The sequence below is a fragment of the Sarcophilus harrisii genome, chromosome 1, assembly GCF_902635505.1.
Source record: "Sarcophilus harrisii chromosome 1, mSarHar1.11, whole genome shotgun sequence".
Classification (NCBI taxonomy): Eukaryota; Metazoa; Chordata; class Mammalia; order Dasyuromorphia; family Dasyuridae; genus Sarcophilus; species Sarcophilus harrisii.
Genome location: NC_045426.1, coordinates 119,993,264 through 120,015,878, shown reverse-complemented (window position 1 = coordinate 120,015,878; position 22,615 = coordinate 119,993,264). Strand labels below are relative to the sequence as shown.

The 22,615-nt window shown below is 33.1% G+C and overlaps 1 protein-coding gene across 7 annotated transcripts in view; it reads right to left on the bottom strand.

Annotated features, from left to right (window-relative positions):
* Positions 1–22,615, bottom strand: part of LOC100917056 (ATP-binding cassette sub-family A member 3-like) — a 242,475-nt gene that overhangs the window by 51,367 nt on the left and 168,493 nt on the right. For all 7 annotated transcript variants that reach the window (XR_004233331.1, XM_031962329.1, XM_031962313.1 and 4 more), the window contains 6 exons: positions 22,211–22,514; positions 16,312–16,582; positions 15,948–16,152; positions 15,384–15,603; positions 12,661–12,819; positions 11,404–11,576 (listed from right to left, as the gene is read on the bottom strand). Coding sequence is in view for 6 of the 7 variants with exons in the window: in XM_031962329.1 (XP_031818189.1) it covers positions 11,404–11,576; positions 12,661–12,819; positions 15,384–15,603; positions 15,948–16,152; positions 16,312–16,582; positions 22,211–22,514 (1,332 nt within the window). In the remaining variant the exon portion in view is untranslated. The remainder of the gene's footprint in view (positions 1–11,403; positions 11,577–12,660; positions 12,820–15,383; positions 15,604–15,947; positions 16,153–16,311; positions 16,583–22,210; positions 22,515–22,615) is intronic.

The following is a 22,615-nucleotide window of genomic DNA, read 5'->3' as shown; positions in this document are numbered from 1 at the left end:
TTTTGAGTCTTTCTCCTAGTTTATTGTCTTGTAAAGCTTGCAGAGGGCAGCTAGGTGGGACAGTGGATAGAATACAAGGCCTAGAGTCAGGAAAATCTCTTCCTGAATCCAAATCTGACCTCAGATACTGTTTGACCCTGGACAAACTCAATTAACCCTCTGGATTTTAGCTTTCTCATTTGCAAAATGAGCTAGAAAAGGAAATGGCAAAACCACTTCTGTATCTTTGCCAATAAAATCCCTAAAAGGAGGTCAGAGAATCAAGACATGACTGAAACAACTGAACAAGAACTTGCTAGTTGCTCTCCCCATCTCTCCTTTTTGTGTGTCTTACTCTTAGAAAAAAGTGATAAAAGATGATATTAAGGCAAGGTAAGATTCTATGTCTCCAATTGTATATATTTCAGTATTGATCTTTGCTCTCTCCTTGATCATTCTCCCCCCACCCCCACCTCCACACAACTTGCCTCAAAATCTCTTCCCTGGGTCTATGCCCTCCTACTCCTCTAGGTGTTCTTCTCTCCGGGTACTCTTCTACTTTCCTTTTCCCCAGGAACTAATTCCCCTTTACCTCAGGCAGGATGAATTGTCTCTTTAAGCAAAAAAAAAAAAAAAATCTCTTCAGATAAAACATTATAAGGTCTCTATCTCCCTTTATAGAATATATTTTCCATTATCTGAACATTCACTAGTGGTGTCCCCACTCACTATGGAAAAATTTTCTCCCTTCTCCCTTTTTAATTTTATCCTTTGCCTCCTCAACTATTCTTCTGTGGGCTCTTTAATTCCTCAGAGAGATGAGTTATTTTCTTTTCATTGCTAGCCTTTGACTTGATTAGGGTACAACAAATATTCCTATTTTAATCCCCCTTTCCACATTTTGCACCCCATCCCCTATTTTGTAATTTAGATCTACCCTCCATCCCATGCCCAAACTGATTCACTTATAGGTAGTTGTAAGGTTTGGTCCTTGATATTTTAAACTTGTTTCTCTACCATTGCTTCTATTTAACTTCTGTTTTTACCTCTGATTACATTAGAAAGAAATTTCTAAATGGTTAAATTTTGTTACTGTTATTGATTGCTGTATTTGTTTACCCTTCTTATATTAGTTCTGTTGTCTGGGATGATTGGAAGCAAACAATCTCTTTGCTTTTGGTTTTGTAAGAATATTTTAACATTATTGAACATTATTATTTATGACAAAACTTAGTTTTCAGGGTAAGTTACTGTGGACTGTATCTTGAGCTCCACTGCTCTTAGAAACACGTAATTTCATTATTCCTGGCATTTTATGGTGGATGCCAAATCCTCTTGTGTTATTCAAATTTCCTTTCTTTGATATTTGAAGGTCTGTCTTTCTGTTACTTGAAGAAACTGTTATTTCTCAAGGTAATTTTTTAATTTAACCACTTTGTGTCTTGGAGCTTATCATATTTATTTTCCACTCTTGGAAGAAATCTATGGATTCTTTCCGTTGTCACTTTATTTTCTGTGTGCAAAAGTTCTAGGTAGTATTCTTGCATCATTATTATGAAGTTTAGGGTTTTTTCCCCTCCTTTGTAATAGTCTTCTATAATCCTTAAATAGTCTCTATATAACTTGTCTTGGAGGCTTAACATTTTTTTTTTTTTTTGATGTTACTGTATTTTGCTATTTCTAGTTTGTCCTTGACTTAGGTCTATTTGTATTTCTAATCATTTATCCTCTTTGTTTCTCTGATGAGGTTTGTCACCATGGATTAAAGTTTTGTCTATTCTGTCACTTTTTTCTCCTGCGGAAGCTTACAGCCCGCTCTCACAATTCCTATTTCTCTTAAACCATTCAGAAATATCATGTTGGGGTTCCATGTTCTCCTCAAAGTCCACATAGTCTTCTTCGTCATCAAATATTGATTCAGGTTCCTTTGTTTTACTGTATTTATTCATAGATGTGTGAACTCCTTTTGCTCGATGAGGAGGGCTTATTTTCTTTAATGTTAATGTCTTCCTTGATGGTTTATCAGTTTTTACTTCAGATCTTTTTGAGTTTTCTTCTCTCTACAATCTTTGGGATTTCAATCTTTCTCTCCTTTTTTCTCCCATTGCTCATTGATTCCCTCCCCTCTGATGGGGTTTTCCAGTGTATTGGACCTTAAAAAGAAATCACTCTTTCCTGGTTGAGGAACTCATTGTTCAGCAGCCTAAATCTCTACCTCAAGTGACTTCTTGTTTTTTGACAGAGGCCTGTCTTGTTTTTTCATTCTTTTACTCAGACGTGGTTCTATTAAGAGCACAGAATGTTGTTATGGGGCTATTGCATTAATCTGAGCAAATTTCCGCTCTTTAAGATTTAGTTCTCCATGGCATTATAAGAATGGAATGGGTGTCAGACTATGGATTTGAACTTTCTTGTCAGTCTGTGGGTTGGCTTGTGCAGCCTCGCAACCACAAGCTAATGGTTAAAGGCTACAGAATATTGGCCTTTTTTTTTTTTTTTAAACTGTTTACTGTTAGTAAAAGGTTTTGCCTTGTTTGCAGAAAATGCTCTGTGGGGCATGATATTCATTTTTGGAGGTTTGAGAAATCATGAGGCTTAGAAAAAAGTAAAATATCTAATCTTTCTTCTTGTTGGTCAAATGATCCAGAAATCCAATTAATTTTTTTGAATTGCAATCTCATTGTCAATTTGATTTTGTAACAATTTCACTTTCTAAAATTGCTACATCACTGAGCAATTTTATAAGTGAACCACATTAGTGAGATATAGTTTTAAAATTAAATAATATTCAAAGTTATAATTTTAGCTTTTTTATAATTAGAAACATCTTGGGATACTATAAAATTAAAGTAGAGTATTATAATTTCTACCCCAGATGCAATAAAATTGAAATCATGTGGCAGTGATTTTTGGACTTTACATAATGATCTCCATCCTGTCCTTTGTTACAAAAAAATTGTGGTAAACCTTCTCCAGACTTAAAAAACCCCATCTATACAAATAATTTTCTTAATGTTCTACTCAAATAAAAATTTATACAATTTTTATAACAAAACAAATCTTAATCATGTAACTAAAATAACATATATGATATTTATTTCTAATAATGCATTCAATTTTTGTATTTATATTTGTATACTTTTTACACAAAAATAGCAATAATAAACACATAAATGTAATGGGTGAGTTATTTTCATGATTTCTTAAAATATTTATGTTATTGATAATATCATTATTTGTAATTCCTTTTTTGGTTCAGTGATATATTTTTTCAAACATGATCATGTTTTCTATCATAACTTTATAACAAACAATAAAAACATATTTTATACAAATAAGATGTTATAAATGGTATAAATAGTAAATTTGTATTAGTTTATTTGATAAACTTGAGAACTCTTTATTCACTCCTAGCGAAAATAAAACTTTCACTTGTTTCAAAACACTTGTTTCAAAGTACTATCATAGGACAAATCTATTTATTGTTCTTGAGATGGATTAAGGACAAATGTGTAAAATTTATATGTGCCAAATAGAATCTTATTCATATTTAGTTGAAATAAAATGAGAATTACTCCTGAAGTTTGGTCAAGTTATTAGTAAATTAGTTTCTACTTTCTTCTTTTGTGGGAAAATATTTTTTGAAATTGGAGACAAAATATTATTTGATAAATTTCTTATCTATAGTTTTAATTTTTTTTTAATAAATGAAGTCATTTCTTTTTCTAGATCACAGCATGAGTTTAAGGCACTGATTGATGAAAAATTATTCTACTTCTCAAAAATATGCAGAAAGCACTCAAGTTTCAGGAATATCTGTTATATAATGAATTTTGCTTAATGTTCATTATTATCACTAAGAAAAGATAGCATCTTTTTCTTTTAAGCCAAATATCCTTCAAAACATTCTCACATAAGAAAGCCAGTATGCTTTTCAAAAATATTCAAGTGCCACATGCCTTTTGCCAACATGTCATCACACATTTGCAAAGAGTCTTTCTTTTAATGGAGTTTTAAAAGTAAAGTTGACTAGTTTTATAACAACTTGAAAAATCCTATGTAGTTCCTCATTCATTTTTCAATACAAGTGAAGTCATGAAACATGCCTTGTATCCAAATCACATGAAGGATCATATTTCTAACTAGTGTTTGTCTGTATTGTCTTTACCTTAATTTACTTACAGAGTCCAATACAATTCTTCCATATCAAAAAAAAAACCCATAAATTACATTGAAAATACATCTTACTAGCATTGTCATTAATAGGGCTGCAAAGTTTCCCCTAACATCATCTTTAACATATACTACAATCAAATGAACATCTTTAAATTTGTTCATTGACAATGCAAAGCTAAAAGATATTAATTTTTCAATTAATTGATTACAGAGATGTTGAGATATATAATGTGGTATTTTAGCTTCCCATAGTATCTGCAAATAGAACTATTTGAAGGTGATTGTCATGTGATTCCCCACTGTTTTGGCCATATATCAACAGATCTATGGATAGCATCATATAAGGCTTATTACACTAAGCAATTCTGTAAACAATTTTATATAAGCTAAGTAGACCTTCTGAAAAATTTGGTTTTGTTTACTTGTCTTGTTGTTTATTCATTTTAGTTGAATCTGACTTTTTGTGATCCCATTTGAAGTTTTTTTGGCAAAAAATATTGGAAAGATTTGCCGTTTCCTTCTCTAGCTCATTTTACAGATGAGGAAGTGAGGCAAATAGACTTGCTCAGGGTCTCAGGGTCTTGCACACAATCTCTGTCTGAGGACATATTTGCATTCAGGAAGAGTCAGTCATCTTCCTCACTGGAGGCCTGGCATTCCATCTGCTAGAAGCACCTAATTTTCTCTGGAAAAATTCTAGTGTCTATGCAATACATCTTTTTTTTTTTTTTTAATAGTAATATACTTTTCCATGGTTATTAAATTTAACTAGACTATGTACTTTTGCACTTAATTTTGATTATACCTATGCAACTCTTCTAACTCTGTTACACCTCATAACTTGACCTTCTCACATTCAATTTTCTTTTTAGAATTTCCTTAGGTTTTATTTCTGTCAAGAGTCAGATGCTTATGTATCTTCTGTACCTGTTTTATCGTTGAAGATGATATTCATAGATCATTATGACTGGAGACCTTAGGATCACAGGTCCTATATTCTATATTATAGGATATATATCTAGGAATTCACCTTTAATCTCATCAATTACTTTATTTCATTGTAAAATAATGTTTTTATTACTAGCTACAATTTGCTAAGATGTTATATACATAGTGATTTAGTTAGAATTTAGATAACAGTATTTAGAACTCAGAGAAACCTTTGAGATTTAGTTTAACCCATTTAAAATGTTTTTAAACTATAATATTTAATACCTTTTGCTTTACATCAAATTCATTTCTGAATATGCTTTTTCTTATAATGAAGACAAATAGGACATAGTAACCTCAGCTGACAAATTACATACCATTCATCATACACAGATTTCCATTTCCACTAAAAGGAGGGAAGTTATCAAGACTAATCATCAAAATTATTTAATACTCAGCTTGATTTTAGGGTTCCTTTTGTTTACATTATTATGGTGGACATAGTATTTTTCTAATTCTGATTACTTTGATTCAGTTAATAGTTTCTCCATATTTAAAAAATATATTTTACAAGCATTTATTATCTCTTCCTCCCATTGCATAACATATATTTAAAAGGAATGTACACACATTAAATATGCACAGAGTAGCAAAACAAAATTCCACATTGACTATGCCCAAAATGAATGTGCATTATTTTAAGCTGTTATCTTTTTGGCAGTACATGAATGGTAAATTGCACCTTCAGTCTTCTGAACCAGAAGTATATTATCGCACTGATCAGAGTTCTAAAATCTTTCAAAGTTTTTTCTTAATTATGTGTTATAATTAAATACATTGTTCTCCAAATTCTGTCCACCTTACTCTTCATTTGGTTCACAGTTTCTTTTGAAGCTGTCCATTTCATTATTTCTTAGGGCACAATAACATTTCATTACATGCATATAAAAAGAGGGCACAATTCATGTGAATTTGAAAAATGTGAAATATGATTTAGTGTCAGTTATAAAATGATACAAAGTTGCATTTACTGTGAGCAAAAATTCAATTAATGACACACAAATTAGGGGTTTTAACAGTGCTATGTAGTCAGCCAACCTAGTTTATTATTGCCTGTGGTTGTGATGTGCTGCCACATATCACATTATCAACAGTCCTTAACCTAGTGGACAAAAGGAATACTTCAGTTGGAAATACTTCCTGTGTAAAAAAAGAAAAAGGCTTATTATTACATTAGACCAAAAATTTGATGTAATAGAATGACATGAAACTGATCAAAGCAACTCTAAAATAGGACAAGATGTTGGAATGCTTGAATCTATGGTATGTAATATTATAAAGGTTGTAGGTGAATTAAAAGAAAAAGCTGTAGCATTTTTTTGTGGTTTGTGAACAACTATAAGGAATCAAACATTGTGATGATAGAAATGAAGTATCTTTTAGCTTCATGCATTAACAATTGCTATCAAAACACATTCCTTCTTAAAATAACAGACATTCAGACAAAAGTTTCAAGTTTAAGGAAGTTTAAGAAAATGGAAATGAAATGGATAGTAAACTAACTTTTATTTTAAGTGTTGATTGGGTCAATTGCTTGAAAAAGTAACCTTTAAGTCTTTCTGGATCCCCTTAAGTGCTACTTTCTTTCCTGTTAATTATCTCTAATTTGCCCTGGATTGTATATAGTTGTTTTAATGTTGCTCCTATAATTAAACGAGGAGTTCCTTAAAAACACTGGCTAACATTTAAATAACACCTAATGTCAGGAACTGACGTTCAGATTTCTTGTGGATCAGATCATTTTGTGAGACCTGAAAACTTGCCAATCCCCAGCCTGAGTCTTGAAATTCTGAAATAACACCAAACTTAATACCTTAAGAAAGCAATAGGATTTAGGATGACAGAAGGTCAAACCAGATATTTCCTCCATAAGCATGTAGATCTTAGCACTAGCATTAAGTTTAAAGTCAGGAAGAAGATTGGAAGAATGAAAAAAAAAAAGAATCCTACTATAAAAAGTGATAATGGTGATGGGGGCACTCAAAACATAAACTCAGAAGAGAATGACTACAAAAATATCTATAAGGAAAGCCTCAATGAAAAACAGAATTTGGGCACAAGTTCAATTAGATCATAGAAGACATAAAGCAAGCGTTAACATTTTTTAAAAAATATTTTTATAAATTAAATGCTATGTATAGGACTGCTTGCCATCTGGGGGAGAGGGTGGAGGGAGGGAGGGGAAAAATCGGAACAGAAGTGAGTGCAAGGGCTAATGCTGTAAAAAATTACCCTGGAATGGGTTCTGTCAATAAAAAGTTATTTAAAAAAAATAAAAAAATAAATTAAATGCTAGAGGAAAAAATTGATAAAGAAATGGGAGATAAAAAAAAATAAAGATTTGAAAAGGGAATGAACAATTTGGTAAAAGATTAGCATATTTTTGCCTAAGCAACAAATTCCCTAAAAATTAGAATGGACTAAATAGAAACTAACAACTCCATGAGACAACAAGAAATATGAAAACAAAGTCAAAAATTTGAAAACAAAATAGAAGAGAGTGTAAGGTATTTTGTAGCAAAAATAACTGACCTAGAAAACAGATTAAGAAGAAAAAATTCAAGAATCTCTGGACAACTTGAAAGTCATAATCAAGAAAGAGCCTAAAAACCTTATTTTAAGAGACCATGGAAGAATGTTCAGATCTCTAGGATCAAAGGGAAAGTGGAAATACAAAGAATTCAATGGTCATCTCTTTAAAGAACCTCCCCCCCAAAAAAACCCCCTAGAATTTTGAAAGTCAAAATCCAGAGCTTCCAAGTCAAAGAAAATATACTGCTAACAGCAAGCAAGAACGAATTCAAGTGCCAAGAAGCCAGTTCTAAGATCCCAGAATTCTTAGCAGTAACTACTATTTGGGAGTGGGTAGCTTATAATATAGTATTCAAGAAGGCAAAGGATAGCTTACAACCAAGAATAACTTTCCTAGCAAAATGAATATAATCTTACAGGAGAAAAATGATTTTTTAATGAAATAGAGGATTTCCACTCATTCCTGATGAAATGACAAAAGCTAAGTAAGAACTTTTAAGGTTAAACACAGGAATTAAGAAAAACATAAAAAGGTAAATATGAATGAACAATAATACAAAACTAAACAAGGATACATTCACATTCACATGAGAAGATGATATATATGTTTCCTTGGACGCTGTTGTCATCAGAGATTACAGAGGGAATTCATTTAAACAAGGCTTTGAAGTGGTTCTGTTATGTTTTGATGATATTAAATGGAAAAGAAAGAGGATTACGTTGAGGGCAGAAGGAGGGAGAAGGATGGAGAATTATCTCACATAATTAGGCTTCCAAACATAAGTTCATATAAATAGGAAGGAAGAAATAGAGAAGAAGGTGATATAACTTTCCTCTTACCTGAATTAGTCAAAGGGAAGAATAATACATAGAAACATACATAGATTGTTACAGAAATATTTTTTACTCAGCTGTGAAATGGAAGGGAAAAGGGAAGAAATTCTTATGACGCATAAAAATACTTATAGCTCTTTTTCAGTGGCAAGAAATTGGAAACTGTGGTGATGCAAATCAAATAAGGAATGACTGAACAAGTTCTGATATATGAATGTCATAGAATATCATTGTGCTATAACAAATAATGAAATGGATGGCTTAAGAAAAATTTGAGAAGATTTGTATGAACTTTTGCAGAATGAAGCAAGCATAAGCAAGAGAAAATTTATACAGTAACATCAATATTATAAAGATAAACAACTTTAAAAGATTTTGGAACTCTCATTAATTCTAAGAACAATCCTGGAAGGTAAGTGGCAGTATTATTCTCATGAGGAGGAAACTGAGTTAAATAGCTTAAGTGACTTGCTCAAGGACACAGAAGAGAAAAAATGTTTTAATGAAATAGAGGACTTCCACTCATTCCTGATGAAATGACAAAAGCTAAGAAAGAACTTTTAAGGTTAAACACAGGAATTAAGAGAAACATAAAAAGGTAAATATGAATGAACAATAATACAAAACTAAACAAGGATACATTCACATTCACATGAGAAGATGATATATATGTTTCCTTGGACCCCTATTATCATCAGAGATTACAGAGGGAATTCATTTAAACAAGGCTTTGAAGTGGTTCAAATCCAAGACTGGATTTGAACTCAGGTCTTTTTGACTTCAGGTCTAGTACTTTTTTAAATCTATAGAAAGAGGAAGAGTTCATAACTGTAGTGATAGAGATCACAGAAAAAAAGGACAATTCTGATTACATAAAAGTGGAAAAGTGTTTCAGAAATAAATTTCATATAGACATACAACAGGTAACTGGGAAAGTATCTTTGCCATAAATTTCTTTATAAGGGTCTCATTTTCATGATAAATTGAGAATTGTTTTAAATTCATAAAAACAAGAGTCATTCTCCAATAGAAAAACAGTCAAAGGCAATTTTCAAAGGATGAAATCTAAGCTACACTATGGGCCATGTTCAAAAATGTTTCATTCTGCAAGTAATTCATTACTTCTCTTTCAGGGAGTTGGTAGTATTCTTCATCACTAGTCCTCTGGAATTATAATTGATCAATGTCTGATCAGAATTCTTAGTCTTTCAAAAACTTCATTTTTACAGTGTTATTATAGTATAAATTATTTTCCTGGTTCTGCTCACTTCACTTTGTCTCAGTTCATAATGGAGCCAATCAACAACCCCCACTCCCCTTAAAGTGATATTATACTTGGTTAAATTTAATGTGAAATCAATAAATCAGAGATGTAAATGTAGCTTAAGAACCTCTTTAATTAATCAATTATTTCAATCAATTAATCAATTAATTAATCAAATCAATTCTATGCTTTATAACAAATGGGAAAAATGCTTGCTCAATTTAGAAATCCATGAAAGTCACTGGATGTAAAAGTAATGTTGCACAGGAAGTATAATGAGATTAGCTGGAGAAACCTGATCACATTCTGAATTTTCTTTAAAAAAAAAAAAATTTGTTCCTGAGCATGTGAAGGCCTGGCTATTTAGCCATTCCAATCAGGTTGCTGTGAGAGACACAAGGAGTAGAGGAGAGGAAAAAGAGAGAGGGGAAAATACAAACATTGTAGAAGGGAAAGATTTAGGTCTTGGAGAGCTGAAGAGAAGCGATTGGATAAAGGGGAAGAAGGACAGAGGGTCACTAGCTCTAGAGGAACCTTGGTGCAGGAAGCTTCCAATGAGGCCATCTCCTCAAAGACTAACAGAAGTTCAAAGAAAAGGTTAGGTCTTTCCTCATTTTTTTCTTCCCGGTGCCTAATGGTATTAGATAGTAGCATTTTTTGCTAATTTTTTTAACCTAAACATTTCTGTTAATTTGTATTTTGCCTCAGCTGACAGAGGAGCCAGGGATTGGTAAGCAATATACAAATATAGGGCATCCTAAAAATCTTAATATGATTTTAAGCTTTAATAAATAAGAGTTTTAATTGCTTAATTTAAAGGGAGAATGGAATCCCTGTTAAAAAGTGCACATTTGAGTGACTGTAATGGGTACTCTTCATGCTCTAATTAATATAAATTCTCTCCAATATTTGCCTTTACTGCTGTTAAACGTCCTTTCCTTTCCAGTTAATTTACAGTTTATTCCCTTCCAAGTCCTCTCCTATCAAGCTTCTTTGGTTTATTTTCTGTTCCTTGAACAAGATGCTCCTACCCCATCTTGGTGCTGAGGCACTGTTGCCTATGCTTGGAATACTTTCTTTCCTCACCATCTTAGTTCTTATTTCCTTCAAAATTCAGCTCAAATTCCATCTTCTATGGGAGACCTCTGCCAGTTCCTGCTACTACAAGTACCCTCCCTTCTGAGGTTACTTTTCATCTATGTTGTATAAATGTTGCATATGTTGAGTTATTTATATGTTTTATGAACTTGTTGAGGGCAGGGATATTTTTGTCTTTCCATCTCAGGGTTCATAGCACACAGTTCCTGGCATATAACATGTACTTAATATATAACTTTGTACTGACTGACTGATATAGCTTAATTTCTAAAGAGGACAGTCATACAAAATACAAAATACAAAATTACATCTCTAATTAAGCTTAATGTTCATGTTGTTATAATTTGCAATTTAATTTATAAAAAGGTGTCAAATTCAAAAAGTTCTCAACTACAGGATAGTGAGCCAAAGAGTTGGTTTCCTCACTTCCCATAAAGGAGAGTGTGGAGGTAGCTTCTTTATCTGGCCTAAAGTTGGATGGGAAAGAAACCTCACAAGGTCATCTCTAAATTTCATATTTAGTTACTCACCCAATTCCGAGCTCTAAAAAGATGACTTAGTAGGATTTTCATTCTCCAGAGAATGTTGGCCTCAATGAATAAAAGCAATTTGAAGAAAAAAAAGCCAGAGGCAACCTGTGAGATCAAGAATTTTCCAATTCCTGGAGTTTCCCATGCATAGAAATCATCTTCATATTTTATACCTGGGGATATTGAATGGAATTATGTTCATTTTAAAACTCTCAGGTTTTTTCATTGTACTTAGTTACTGTACTTAAGATTCCCAGGTCATTTCCCAAAGAGGAATTTAAATGACAGAGAGAAAGGCAGATCATTCATCACAACACCTCCAAAACATCCTTATTTTCTTTGATCTGCAGGGAATATTCAATATGATGATGTGGTGGGTCCACAGAAAAGGTAAATGTTCAGAGAATGATTTTAGACTATATACAACAAAGTCAATATTACATTTCTGATCGGAAAAGATTCCAAAAGTTTCTTCATTTCTTTTCTATTATTGCAATGCCACTCTTGTTCACAGCAAGGTGATTTGCATTCTCCTCTTCATGCTGTTCTAAAGCTAAAAATATAAACTGAAGATTTCCCAAGGTCAATGTTAGAGCTTAATTGTGCCATTACTAACAACATTTCCAAGCTACTGCCATAATAGTAAATAAAGCAGGATATTTAGGACTCTGAGAGTGCTTATGAGTGGGAATATAGATATGGTAATTTGTAATACCTAGCTACTACTCCTAGGCAGCTCTAACAGTAAGAATCCGTTATTTTTCTTATTATTTTCCCTTTTGTCTCATTTGCTGAATGTTAAATAGAAAAAGTCATGGCTTTTGGCATGTCCAAAAGTCTTTTGGACAATTGAGAACATTGATAAATGTCTTTTTGTTTTAAAATGCTCAGCCTTGTTCTAGAGGCCTGAAAAGATTAATATGTTTTATTTTTAGAAAACCACCTTCAGGAGGACATATTGCCTTATACATAGCTGTTTAATAAATGAACTAAATTAGTCCATGAATCCTTGATCATTATGAATTTATTTTGTATCTTCTTAAAGGGTTCAATGTGCTTCATATAGATTTTCCCCCGTTGTAAAAGTTTTTTCTAAACTGATAGTAGTCCTTGACGACTCTACTTCTTTAGAATAGGAAAGAGAAACAAGCTTTACCTGTACCTTCAAATGTTTTTCCTGAATAAATAATGAAGAGAAGGGATTGCCTACATTAGCTATAGTAAATGTAGGGATGAATGGTCTGAATGGATACTCACTGAGAATTTCACAATTAAAGAATGTAAGATCAGAGGAAGTACAGTATTTCTTGGTGTCAAAGTTGTTGATGAAAGTTTTGATGGTCATCCCTAAATTGTGACTAGGTAGCAGGAAGAATAATCTTTCCAGAAATTTAGCGAGTTTTTCCAATTGGAGTTCTGTGAAGGAAAATAGTATAGATCAAGTTAATTTTGTAGTCTTTTATCCTTTTGTGTAAACTGTGATTGTTGATTGTTTTCTTCCTGAAACTCTTTTCTACTGTGACATGACTTCAACTGGATCTCTTTTCTGCTCTCTATTCTTTTATTTTCTCTCACCCTCTTTTTTATACCATGAAAGATTATTTACTCTCATGGTTTTAACTGTCATCTCCATGTAAATGTAAATGACCAAAATTTTTATCTCCAGTCTTACCCTAATTCAAATCCTGGTCCTGTATTTCAAACTGCCTATTGAACGTCTCTTGTCTGATAGCCTACTGGTATCTCAAATCCAACATGATAAAAAATAAACTTCTCCCTCAAAACCTGCTTTTACTTCTGACTTCTTTGTGTCTATCAATGATAACACTATTCTCCCAGTTTCAAATCCTGAAATTTCAGTACCAATTTTAAATCTTTTTTCCCCTCCCCTTAGTCACTCACTAAGCCTTTGGGACAGTAGTGGAAATACAGTTGAAAGAATGCTCTTTTGGAATCTGAGTACCTATCTTTAAATCTCAACTATGCCAAATATATGCATATGAATTTGGTTAAGTCATGTGGCCTCTTTGAGATTCAGTTTGTAAAGTGAGAAAATTAAAAAATAATCTATAAGGTCCCTTATTCAAGTACTAAATCTATATTCCTATTAATTCTGTCTGCAATAATTTTTCCATCTCTCTTTACCACTTGACTCTTACTGCTGCCAACTTGTCTTTCCCTGGATTACTGAACTCGGCTGATTTCCCTGTTTCAGTCCTTTGCTCTACTACAATATTCATCTTCCTAAAGCTTACTCCCTTAGAAATTATTAATGGCTCTAGAAGTATGTGAACTTCTCAGCTTTGAAGCAAGGCCCTTCACAGTATCACCCTAATTTTATATTTCTATCCTCTATTCTGTTAACCACCCTTCCTAGCCTCAACTCCAGCTAAAATAGTCTATTTTAAACTTTACTCATGTATTTAATGTGCATTCTGTTCCTTCTGCCTGGAACACCTTCCTTGATAATTTTATCTGTACAAACGCCATTCAACCTTACCTTCTGGTTAGGACTAATTGTTCCATTTAATAATCCTAAATAGAAACAAACTTCATGAAGACCTGAGGATAGGGATGGGAATATTTTCTTTCATTATCTTCCACAGTTTTTAACATAACACACACATACATGAAATATATTAGGTATTTGATTAATCTTTAATTAATTTAATTTATTTTAATTAATCTTAATACCTAGCTCAAAACTCATGCCCATGAAATTCCATTTAAGAGATCACTCTTATCTGAACTTCTATAATATCTATAATATTCATTTAACATTTATTTGTCAGTTATTTTTTCATGTGTAGGAGGTTGATCAGGGGAACTCCTAATCAATGAAAGTCCTCCAACCCAAATTGATAAAATTATAGATTATACTGGGAAGACTGTAGAGAAAATGGAATGCCAGTTTTCACCTGCCTTTGACTTTATTACTTATGTGATCTTGGACAAGGCACTTTCTTTGGCTTTAATTTCCTCATCGATAAAATAAAGACCCCTTTTTATTGTAGATAAAATCTTATTACTGATTTCAGTTTTTGAGGTAGCCCATTTGTCCCTTGTAATTTCATTAAGTGTATGATTTCAATATGAAGAAGTTGATAAATTTACCATAACAACCTGGGTTCTAAAACAACATTAGCTGGTCTGGTTTAGTCCTGTAGTCTGACCTTTCATGGGCTTGACATTAAGGGATTTGCTTGCTCAGTGATGTTCCCTTACAGAATTGATTATTATTCCTTATTTGCTCAATTATCCCAATCAACATTCTCCTTCCCCTCTTGCCACTTACTACATGAATGTCTAATATATTTATATACATTGAGATCTTAGACTTCATGGGCATTATTCTTATACTTTTCTTTCCTTCAGACCCTCAGAGATAATGGATACTCAATACAAATTAATTGATTGATTCAAACATACTTCCCTAACACACATCTATCCATTAATAGGCTTAGGAAATCTCAAAGTCATGCATTCTCCTTGAATGACCCTGTTTCCTTCCCAGCTCTTTTTTTTAGGGCAACAATATTATTTTTGCAGGTTGACACTATAGCAAACTTATGACATACATTTGGATCTTTCACCAATATGTAAACAATTTGAGGGTGAAATGGAATTCTTCCTAACTTTGGCTTTAAAATTGGGAATTATTTCCATCTCTTATGCTATATTAGGTATAATCCTAGTTTTTCATAAATTACCTCATCACATCTGCATGATAAAATTCTAACAGAACAGCCTACACAATCTCCAAATATGAATCTCAAAATGTTTCCAAAGATGATGTGCCCAGGAAATGTGATTTCAGTATGAAGGAATTTGACTTGACTTGACATTAAGGGACTTGCTTGTTCAGTGATGTTCCCTTACAGAACTATCAGTTCTGATTATTCCTTACTTGCTCATTTATTACCTCTGAGTAAGGACTCAGTATGTGTTTGTAAGAAGGAAGTAAATGCTGATGCCCTCACCCTTTATGTTTAAGATATGAAGGACGATTAGGGTGACAATTCCTGAGAAGAAGTTGAACATGACGAGTCTTATGAAGGCAGTGACACTTGCCATGAAGAAGAAGCTCATTAGGTACATGAGGGGAATGACAGACCAGCCGTAAAGCATTAATATTAGCAATATATCTGCAGAGTGGTTGTCCTCAACGAAAGCTTGTACATCAAAGATTTTGAACAGCCCCTGAAGCACAGAGACAGTTTTTAGGGAAAAAGAAAAAGTGATCAAAGTAAAAAAATAAATTAACCCAGAATAGCAAAAAGAAATAATTTCCTTAAAGCTTGGGGCAACAAGGGGGAAATAAATATATGCTGATCTAGTCCTAGATAAGACCACTTCTGTATCTGGGACCTCTAAGGAAGTAAACTTCCTATTATTGAGGAAAGATTAAAAAAAAGAGAGAGAACCTAAAATATATTAGCTTCAGAAACTGAAACTGTTGAATGAGGGTCTAGATATTATTGGACAAAAGGAAAACTTGTGATATGCAGGAGAATCTACCGCAAAACATAATACTCACTACTCACCAACAGCAGCAAACAGGGAATGAAGAAGATAATGAGATCCCACAACAGGGAAGACAGCCAGAAATTAAAAGCATAGACCCCACTGACAAACTGGATGTGCTTTGCCTTTATGACTCTTTCACTAACTGCCACGATTGAAAATGTACTGGCCAATGAACCCATTCCATAGAGTAGGTGGATAGCAATGTCAAATGCCAAGCTTCCCCTGCAAAGACACAGAATAGGTAGAAGACTGTGCCATATTCTAGTAGTAGCCATATTCCAGAACATAATAGGTAAAGAGAATTTTTTAAAATAGCTGTATACGGTAAAATGTGGCAGGTTTGAAAAACTCAATCCCAGGAAAAGGAAAGTTTACACATACCCAAAATACTGATCATTTTTAATTTGCAATTCACTTCGAGGCTGAGGATGATTGAAGACAGTAATGGAAGCTTGTGGGCCAGAAAGCAACTTGAATAGAATATTGTCTATAACTGATACTACTATGGAAGGAGTATGGAATGCCTGATTGTTGAAGAAAGCAGTGATTAATGTGTGATTTCCATATTGTTTGAAGGAAAATGCTATAAGGTAATAATTATCAAAGTTTTCATTCTCTTTTGCCTTAGAAAGCAGTTCTTTGTCCAGGTTGCCTAGGAAGAGAAAACAAAATCATATATTTAGTCAATATACATTTACCCTATTGGAGCTGGAAACAAAGTAATCCATCACCTGAGCAATAGAAAAACATTATGTTGCAATGCTGGCTTCTTGTGGCCTGGGCCAGCTGTAGCTTCAATGTGGGGCACATGTCTCATCCCCTCACAGGATTTCTAGTCTCCCCAGCACATATCTCATCTTGTTCCTTCTTGCTGTGAAAAACTCCCCAGATCTCACAGGACACGCCACTACCCCTGCCATGATGTCAGGGACAACTATAAAGCATCTAATCATGTTTTCATCAGTAAACCATTCCCCGCACAGTAAAAAAACACACAGGGGAAGACATATGAAGGCAGAAACAAATATTTTGTAATCAGATTATGTAACAGACTACCTGATCAGAAAAATAAATAAATGAGTTGGGGGTAACATCACAATTCTGGCACTGTGGGTTCTATATAGTAGTGATGAGAAACTTCAATTATCCAGAGTTCAGATGGAGATGTCTCTCTGCCAAAATAATAGTGGCCAATTTGTTGACTTGCCTTAATGATAATTTCCACTCTTTAAAAGGTGAAATAATCAACAAAATGGAATTCTATTCTGGAATTAATTCTTACTATCAAGGAAAGACTGGCATTTGTGATGGAAATCATGGTAACCTCAAGGGAAATGACCTATTCCTTCCTAGATTTTGTGATGAAAAGGAAAATTAAGCATAGTCTGGTATGTTACCCTGGGTTTTAGAAGAAGAGATTTCAAAGTATTCAGAAGAGGGTTGGGTAGGAGTTCCATGGATTAAATTCCTATACTGGAAAATAAGAAGGGTGGGAAAATCTCAGAAATGAAATTATAAAGAGATGAAGAAAAATAATTTTGATTGGAAAAAATAGGAATTATCTAAAGAGACTGATGTGAACATAATTCATCAACCAATTTAGATTAAGAAAAGATATTTACAGAAAATACAAGGTAGGAGAAATAACAGAGCACAAATACAAAAGCATGATTTGCTTCAATAGGAAAAGAATGCTAAAAATGTTCAAGAGAAACTAAGGTTAAGATTTTAAGCTTTCACTTCCTTAATCAGTACTATGGGAAGGTAGCACATCAAAGAAAAATGAAAACTCTTTGGGGTGAATGAAATAAAAACTAGCAAGAGAGAAGGAATAGCTGCTTCATTTTTGTCTTTTCTGTCAAGAAAAATGACTCAGATTGGAAAGGGGAAAAAATTGCCAATATGGAGTTTTATACCCAAGATGACAATTAAGACAATCAACAAAGTAAAACTATTTTGATCCAATATATCCCAAGATACTAAGAGTTAATATGTGTGGAGTGAAACCTCAAAGTTGTTTTAATTTGTACTTCTTTTGTTTTTAGTGACTTATAGCATTTTTTCTTATGTTAGCAACTTGCTTTTCTTTTTTTGAGAACTGCCTGTTTATATTGCTCTTGTTCTTATATATATTTGGATCCATTCTCTATATATCTTAGATATCAGACTGAATGCCAGAAGGAAACAGATGAAAGCAGCTTTGAAAGTTTCATGTTGAATTTAATACTTAAAAGGAAAAATAAGCTATATGTAACATTCATAGTGTAAATAAAACAATCTTTTATTCCTAGTATATACTTCATATGGAAGTGTTTGTTTTTTGTTAAGTTTAGAAGAAAAAAGGTAAAAAAATATGGTTTTTGACCTTTTTCAAACATTAGCAATTATTTCTTAATTGTTAATTCTAGAGTTTAGCAACAATGTTTCTTGAGGTTTTCCTTGTGGGATCTCTTTTTGGATGTGATTGATGGATTATTTCAATGACTATTTTGCCCTCTGGTTCTAGTATATCAGAGCAATCTTCCTTCAACTCTTGAAGAATGCTATCCAGGCTTTTTATTTTTGACTATGGCCTTCAGATAGACCAACACTTTTTAAAGTGCTTCTCCTGGATCTATTTTCAAGCTGGCTATTTTTCAATAAAGAATTTTACATTTTCTTCCATTTTTTCATTCTTTTTAGTTTGTTTGACTGATCCTTGATGTCTCAAAGAGTCATTAGCTTCCATTTGCCTGGTTCTAGTTTTTGATGTGTGATTTTCTTCAGTTAGCTCTTGTATTTCTTTTTCCATTTGAATAAGTCTACTTTTCAGGGTGTTTTCTTCAGTGGATTTTTGTTGTTGTTGTTGTTGCATTTTTTGCATTGCATTTGGCCAATTTTATTTTTAAGGAATTGTTTTCCTTTCCAAGTTATTGACTCTTTCTTTCATTCCTCTCTTTTCTCCTCTAATTTTTCTTCTATGTTTCTTATTTGCCTTTTAAAATCTTTTATGAACCTTTCCAAGAACCCTCTTTGGATTTGAGACCAATTCATATTTCCCATGTAAGCATTTTGTCCTCTTCTCAGTTGGTGTTTTGGTCTTCTCTATCACCATACTAGCTTTCTATGGTTAAGATTCGTTTGTTTCTTGCTCATTTTCTTTCCCTGACCCCTCATTTTGTGACTATTATAGTCAAGCTTTGCTCCTGGGGTGCAGGAGTTGATGTTCTAAGCTTCTTGTGCAGCTTTGAGCCTTGGCTTTGGACACTGGGGCCTCTTGTGTTTGATGTCTTGCTCACGACAAGGATAGCCCTCTTTGCTCTCTCCAGGCAACAGCCTGGTTTCCTGGGCTGGTAATTAGCCATCTGCATTAGGACTGGAGGCTGTCCAATGGGCTGATCTGCTACTGAGCCAGTACTAAGGATCTCAGTTGCTGATCTACTGTGTTTAATATCCCCTCACTGGCTTTCCCAGACTCTGTCTGTGCTGGGCTGAACACCCCTTTCACCCCTGTGAGACTACCTTTCTTGAAGTTCTTCCAATCAATCTTGAGCAGGAGAATGGTTTCATTGTCAGACATTATTCAGAAGCCTCTCCTTTAACTGAAGAAAACTAAGCTAACTGAAGAAAATCACACATCAAAAACTAGAACCAGGCAAACCAGCTAATGACTCTTTGAGACATCAAGGATCAATCAAACAAACTAAAAAGAATGAAAAAATGGAAGAAAATGTAAAATACTTCATTGAAAAAATAGGCAACCTGAAAAATAGATCCAGGAGAGGCACTATTCATGTAGTTTTCGAGGGGAACTAGAAAAGCTTAAGCAGCTCCCAGCTTTACTCTGCCATCTTGGCTCCACCCCCAGAATCAGATCTTAACTGCTAATTCTAATAGCTTTTTTTCAGCCTTCAATCTCCTTGACCTCTCTACAACTGAAATTTGAATAATGTGGACAATTTTGGATAATATTGAATAATTTCTCCTCTCTTGGTATCTGTGACCTTCCTTTTTCTAGATTTCCTACCCATCTATCTATTCCTTCTTGTTCTCTTTTCATAGGACTTGGAGCTTCAAAAGACCTTAGTCCAGTTAGTCCAAACTCTTCATACAGCATATGAGGGAATGAGGATCAAATAAGGTAAGTGTCTTACTCAAAGTCAAACAGTAATTAAGAATCGGACCCAGATCTCCCTGTCTCTAAGTTCAGCCTTCTTTCAACTATAAGGCGTCCTTATCATGCAGATCTCATTTCTTAAGTAGACCCTTTGGTGATCTAATCTGTTCTTATGGATTTAACTATCAGAACTATGCAAATGATTCATGAATCTGTATATCTAGATTCTAAGTCACTATAAAACTCCAATCTCACACAAATAATTATTTGATACTACCACATTGGCACTGGAAACTGGGCATGTCCAAAGTAGAACTTACTATCTTCTCACCTAAATCCAATAATTCCAGTTTTATTTGTGATGAGTACTATCTTATTCTCAGTTATCAAGTTTAACTTTCAAGTTATCCTTGATCTTCATTACCTATATCTCAACAGTTGTTAAGTCCTATAAATTCTTTTTCTCACAAATTAACATAGATTCTCTTTTTCCCTTCTCTTCATTCACATTCTAGCTTAGGTCCCTATCACATTTTATCTGTATTATTCCAATAGCCTTTTAGTTAATCTTTTTGTTTCCAAATTTTTCTTTGCTTTAATGCAAAGATATTAAACTCTCAGCCTCAGGGCCTGTAAAACTTCTGAGTATGACTCAAATCAGATTAAAATATAATTGAGAAAAGTAGAACAAAATAAATAAAAAAAAATACAATGTAAATTTGTAGTTTTCTAAGTTATTATGTGATCAGCAGGGATTCATTCTAATCTATCTATTTCTGTCAAAATAATCTTCCTAAAAGTCTAAACACATTATTTCCCTATTCAAAATTGTTTAATGAGTACAAATTATAATTTACAACTCCCTTATCCTGGAGTTTAGTGTTTTCTATGATTTGGCTTCAACCCATATGCCCATTTTTATTTTATATCATACCTCTTCACAAAGTTCCAACCGAATTAAATTATCATCTTTTATATTGATATTTCATTCAAGAGAAAAAATAGCAAAGAAAGGAAATATTTCTCTTGATTTGGTGAAATTTGATTTTGTATTTATGTTTTCTGTCAATTTAAAAAATTTTGTTAATTAAAAAAACATTTTTGAGTGCTTAAGATGTGTACAGCTTTATATTGGATGCTGAGGTATATAAGATTTGTCAAATATTGGTCTCTGTCCTTCTGTAACACATAGTTTACATTCTAGTTATGCATGGATAAGACATATACTCAAATAAATATTTCTGCCTTAGATGGTTGAAAAATAATACTATGTTGTTCAGAGAACAGAGAGATCACTTCTAGATAGAAGGGAAAGCTTCATGGAATTTCAGCAGAGGCTATAAGAATAGGTAGCCTTTCAACATGAAGAGTGGATATGACATGATATTTCAGGGTAAAGGTCAGGTGAAAATATGTATGGTATATTTGAAAAACTATGATTAGTCTTGTTTGCTGACAGTATAAAGTATCCTAAGCTAAGATGCTTATACAGAATCTTCTATTCTTAAGGAGCTCAGTCTGTGTAGTATATTCAGTATTGAGAATATACAATGGGAAATAAGATGAGTTAAAGTTGGAAAGAAATGTGAGCCACCTTATAAAAATATGTGAGCCATCTTATAAAAATATGTTAGTCATTTATACTCACTGAATCTTATTAAGTGATGTAACATAGCATGAAAAAACTAAAGGTCTGAAAGTCCTAAGATAAGTTTAGATGGATGGTGAGTAAAAGGGGAAGATCAAACACTTTCCAGGGCATCATTTCTTGAGAGTAGAGACACAAGGGACTCTCAGAATTTAACTCTCAAAGAAGAACTTGGATTTTTTGTGACTGATTATCAGTCACAAAAAAATCAACTGTCATGATTCTATAACAACCTAATCAATTTATGGTAGTTAGCCAAATTCTTTTCCCATCCATAGATACATAGGTTAATAGAACTATTTCTCCTCAGGGGTCGTCTCTCCCTCTGATTTTCTCAGAATATGTAGACATGTGGACAAGACAGTCTCTATTGTACCAGTGATTAAATTCTGACCCAAAGGAAGATATATGTAAGGCAAGTTATTCCATGTGACTTTATTAGTATAAGATAACACAACAAGGTTGATCTGTTTACTTTTAAAAGGCCTATTGACAAAGTTTCATAATCCAACAATACCTTTCTTTTTGATTCTTACCTGTCACTGGAATGGGTGTATGTCCATCATTATTCAAAGTTTGAAGAAAGATTTTTTTGAGTTTTGGATCCAGAGAAGTTCCAGAGAAGTTGTAAGGCACAAATGTCTTACCATATACATTTAAGGACAATTTTAGAGAAGGAGCAGGTGCATCTGAAATTTTAGAATAGTTGATGGCTGTAAGACCTAGGGCAGTACAAATCAGAGGCAAAAGAATCTGTGCGACTAATATCTTCCACTCACGCCAACTATACATAATCTTTTTCACCAACATGGCAAAGAACTGCTGGCAGTGAAGACAAAACTATAATAAAAATAGGAAACACAGAATATAACAATGTTTTCAGACTTAAACTTATAAATCCTTAAAGTAATTTGTAATGTAATTTGGTGGAAGAAAGAGAA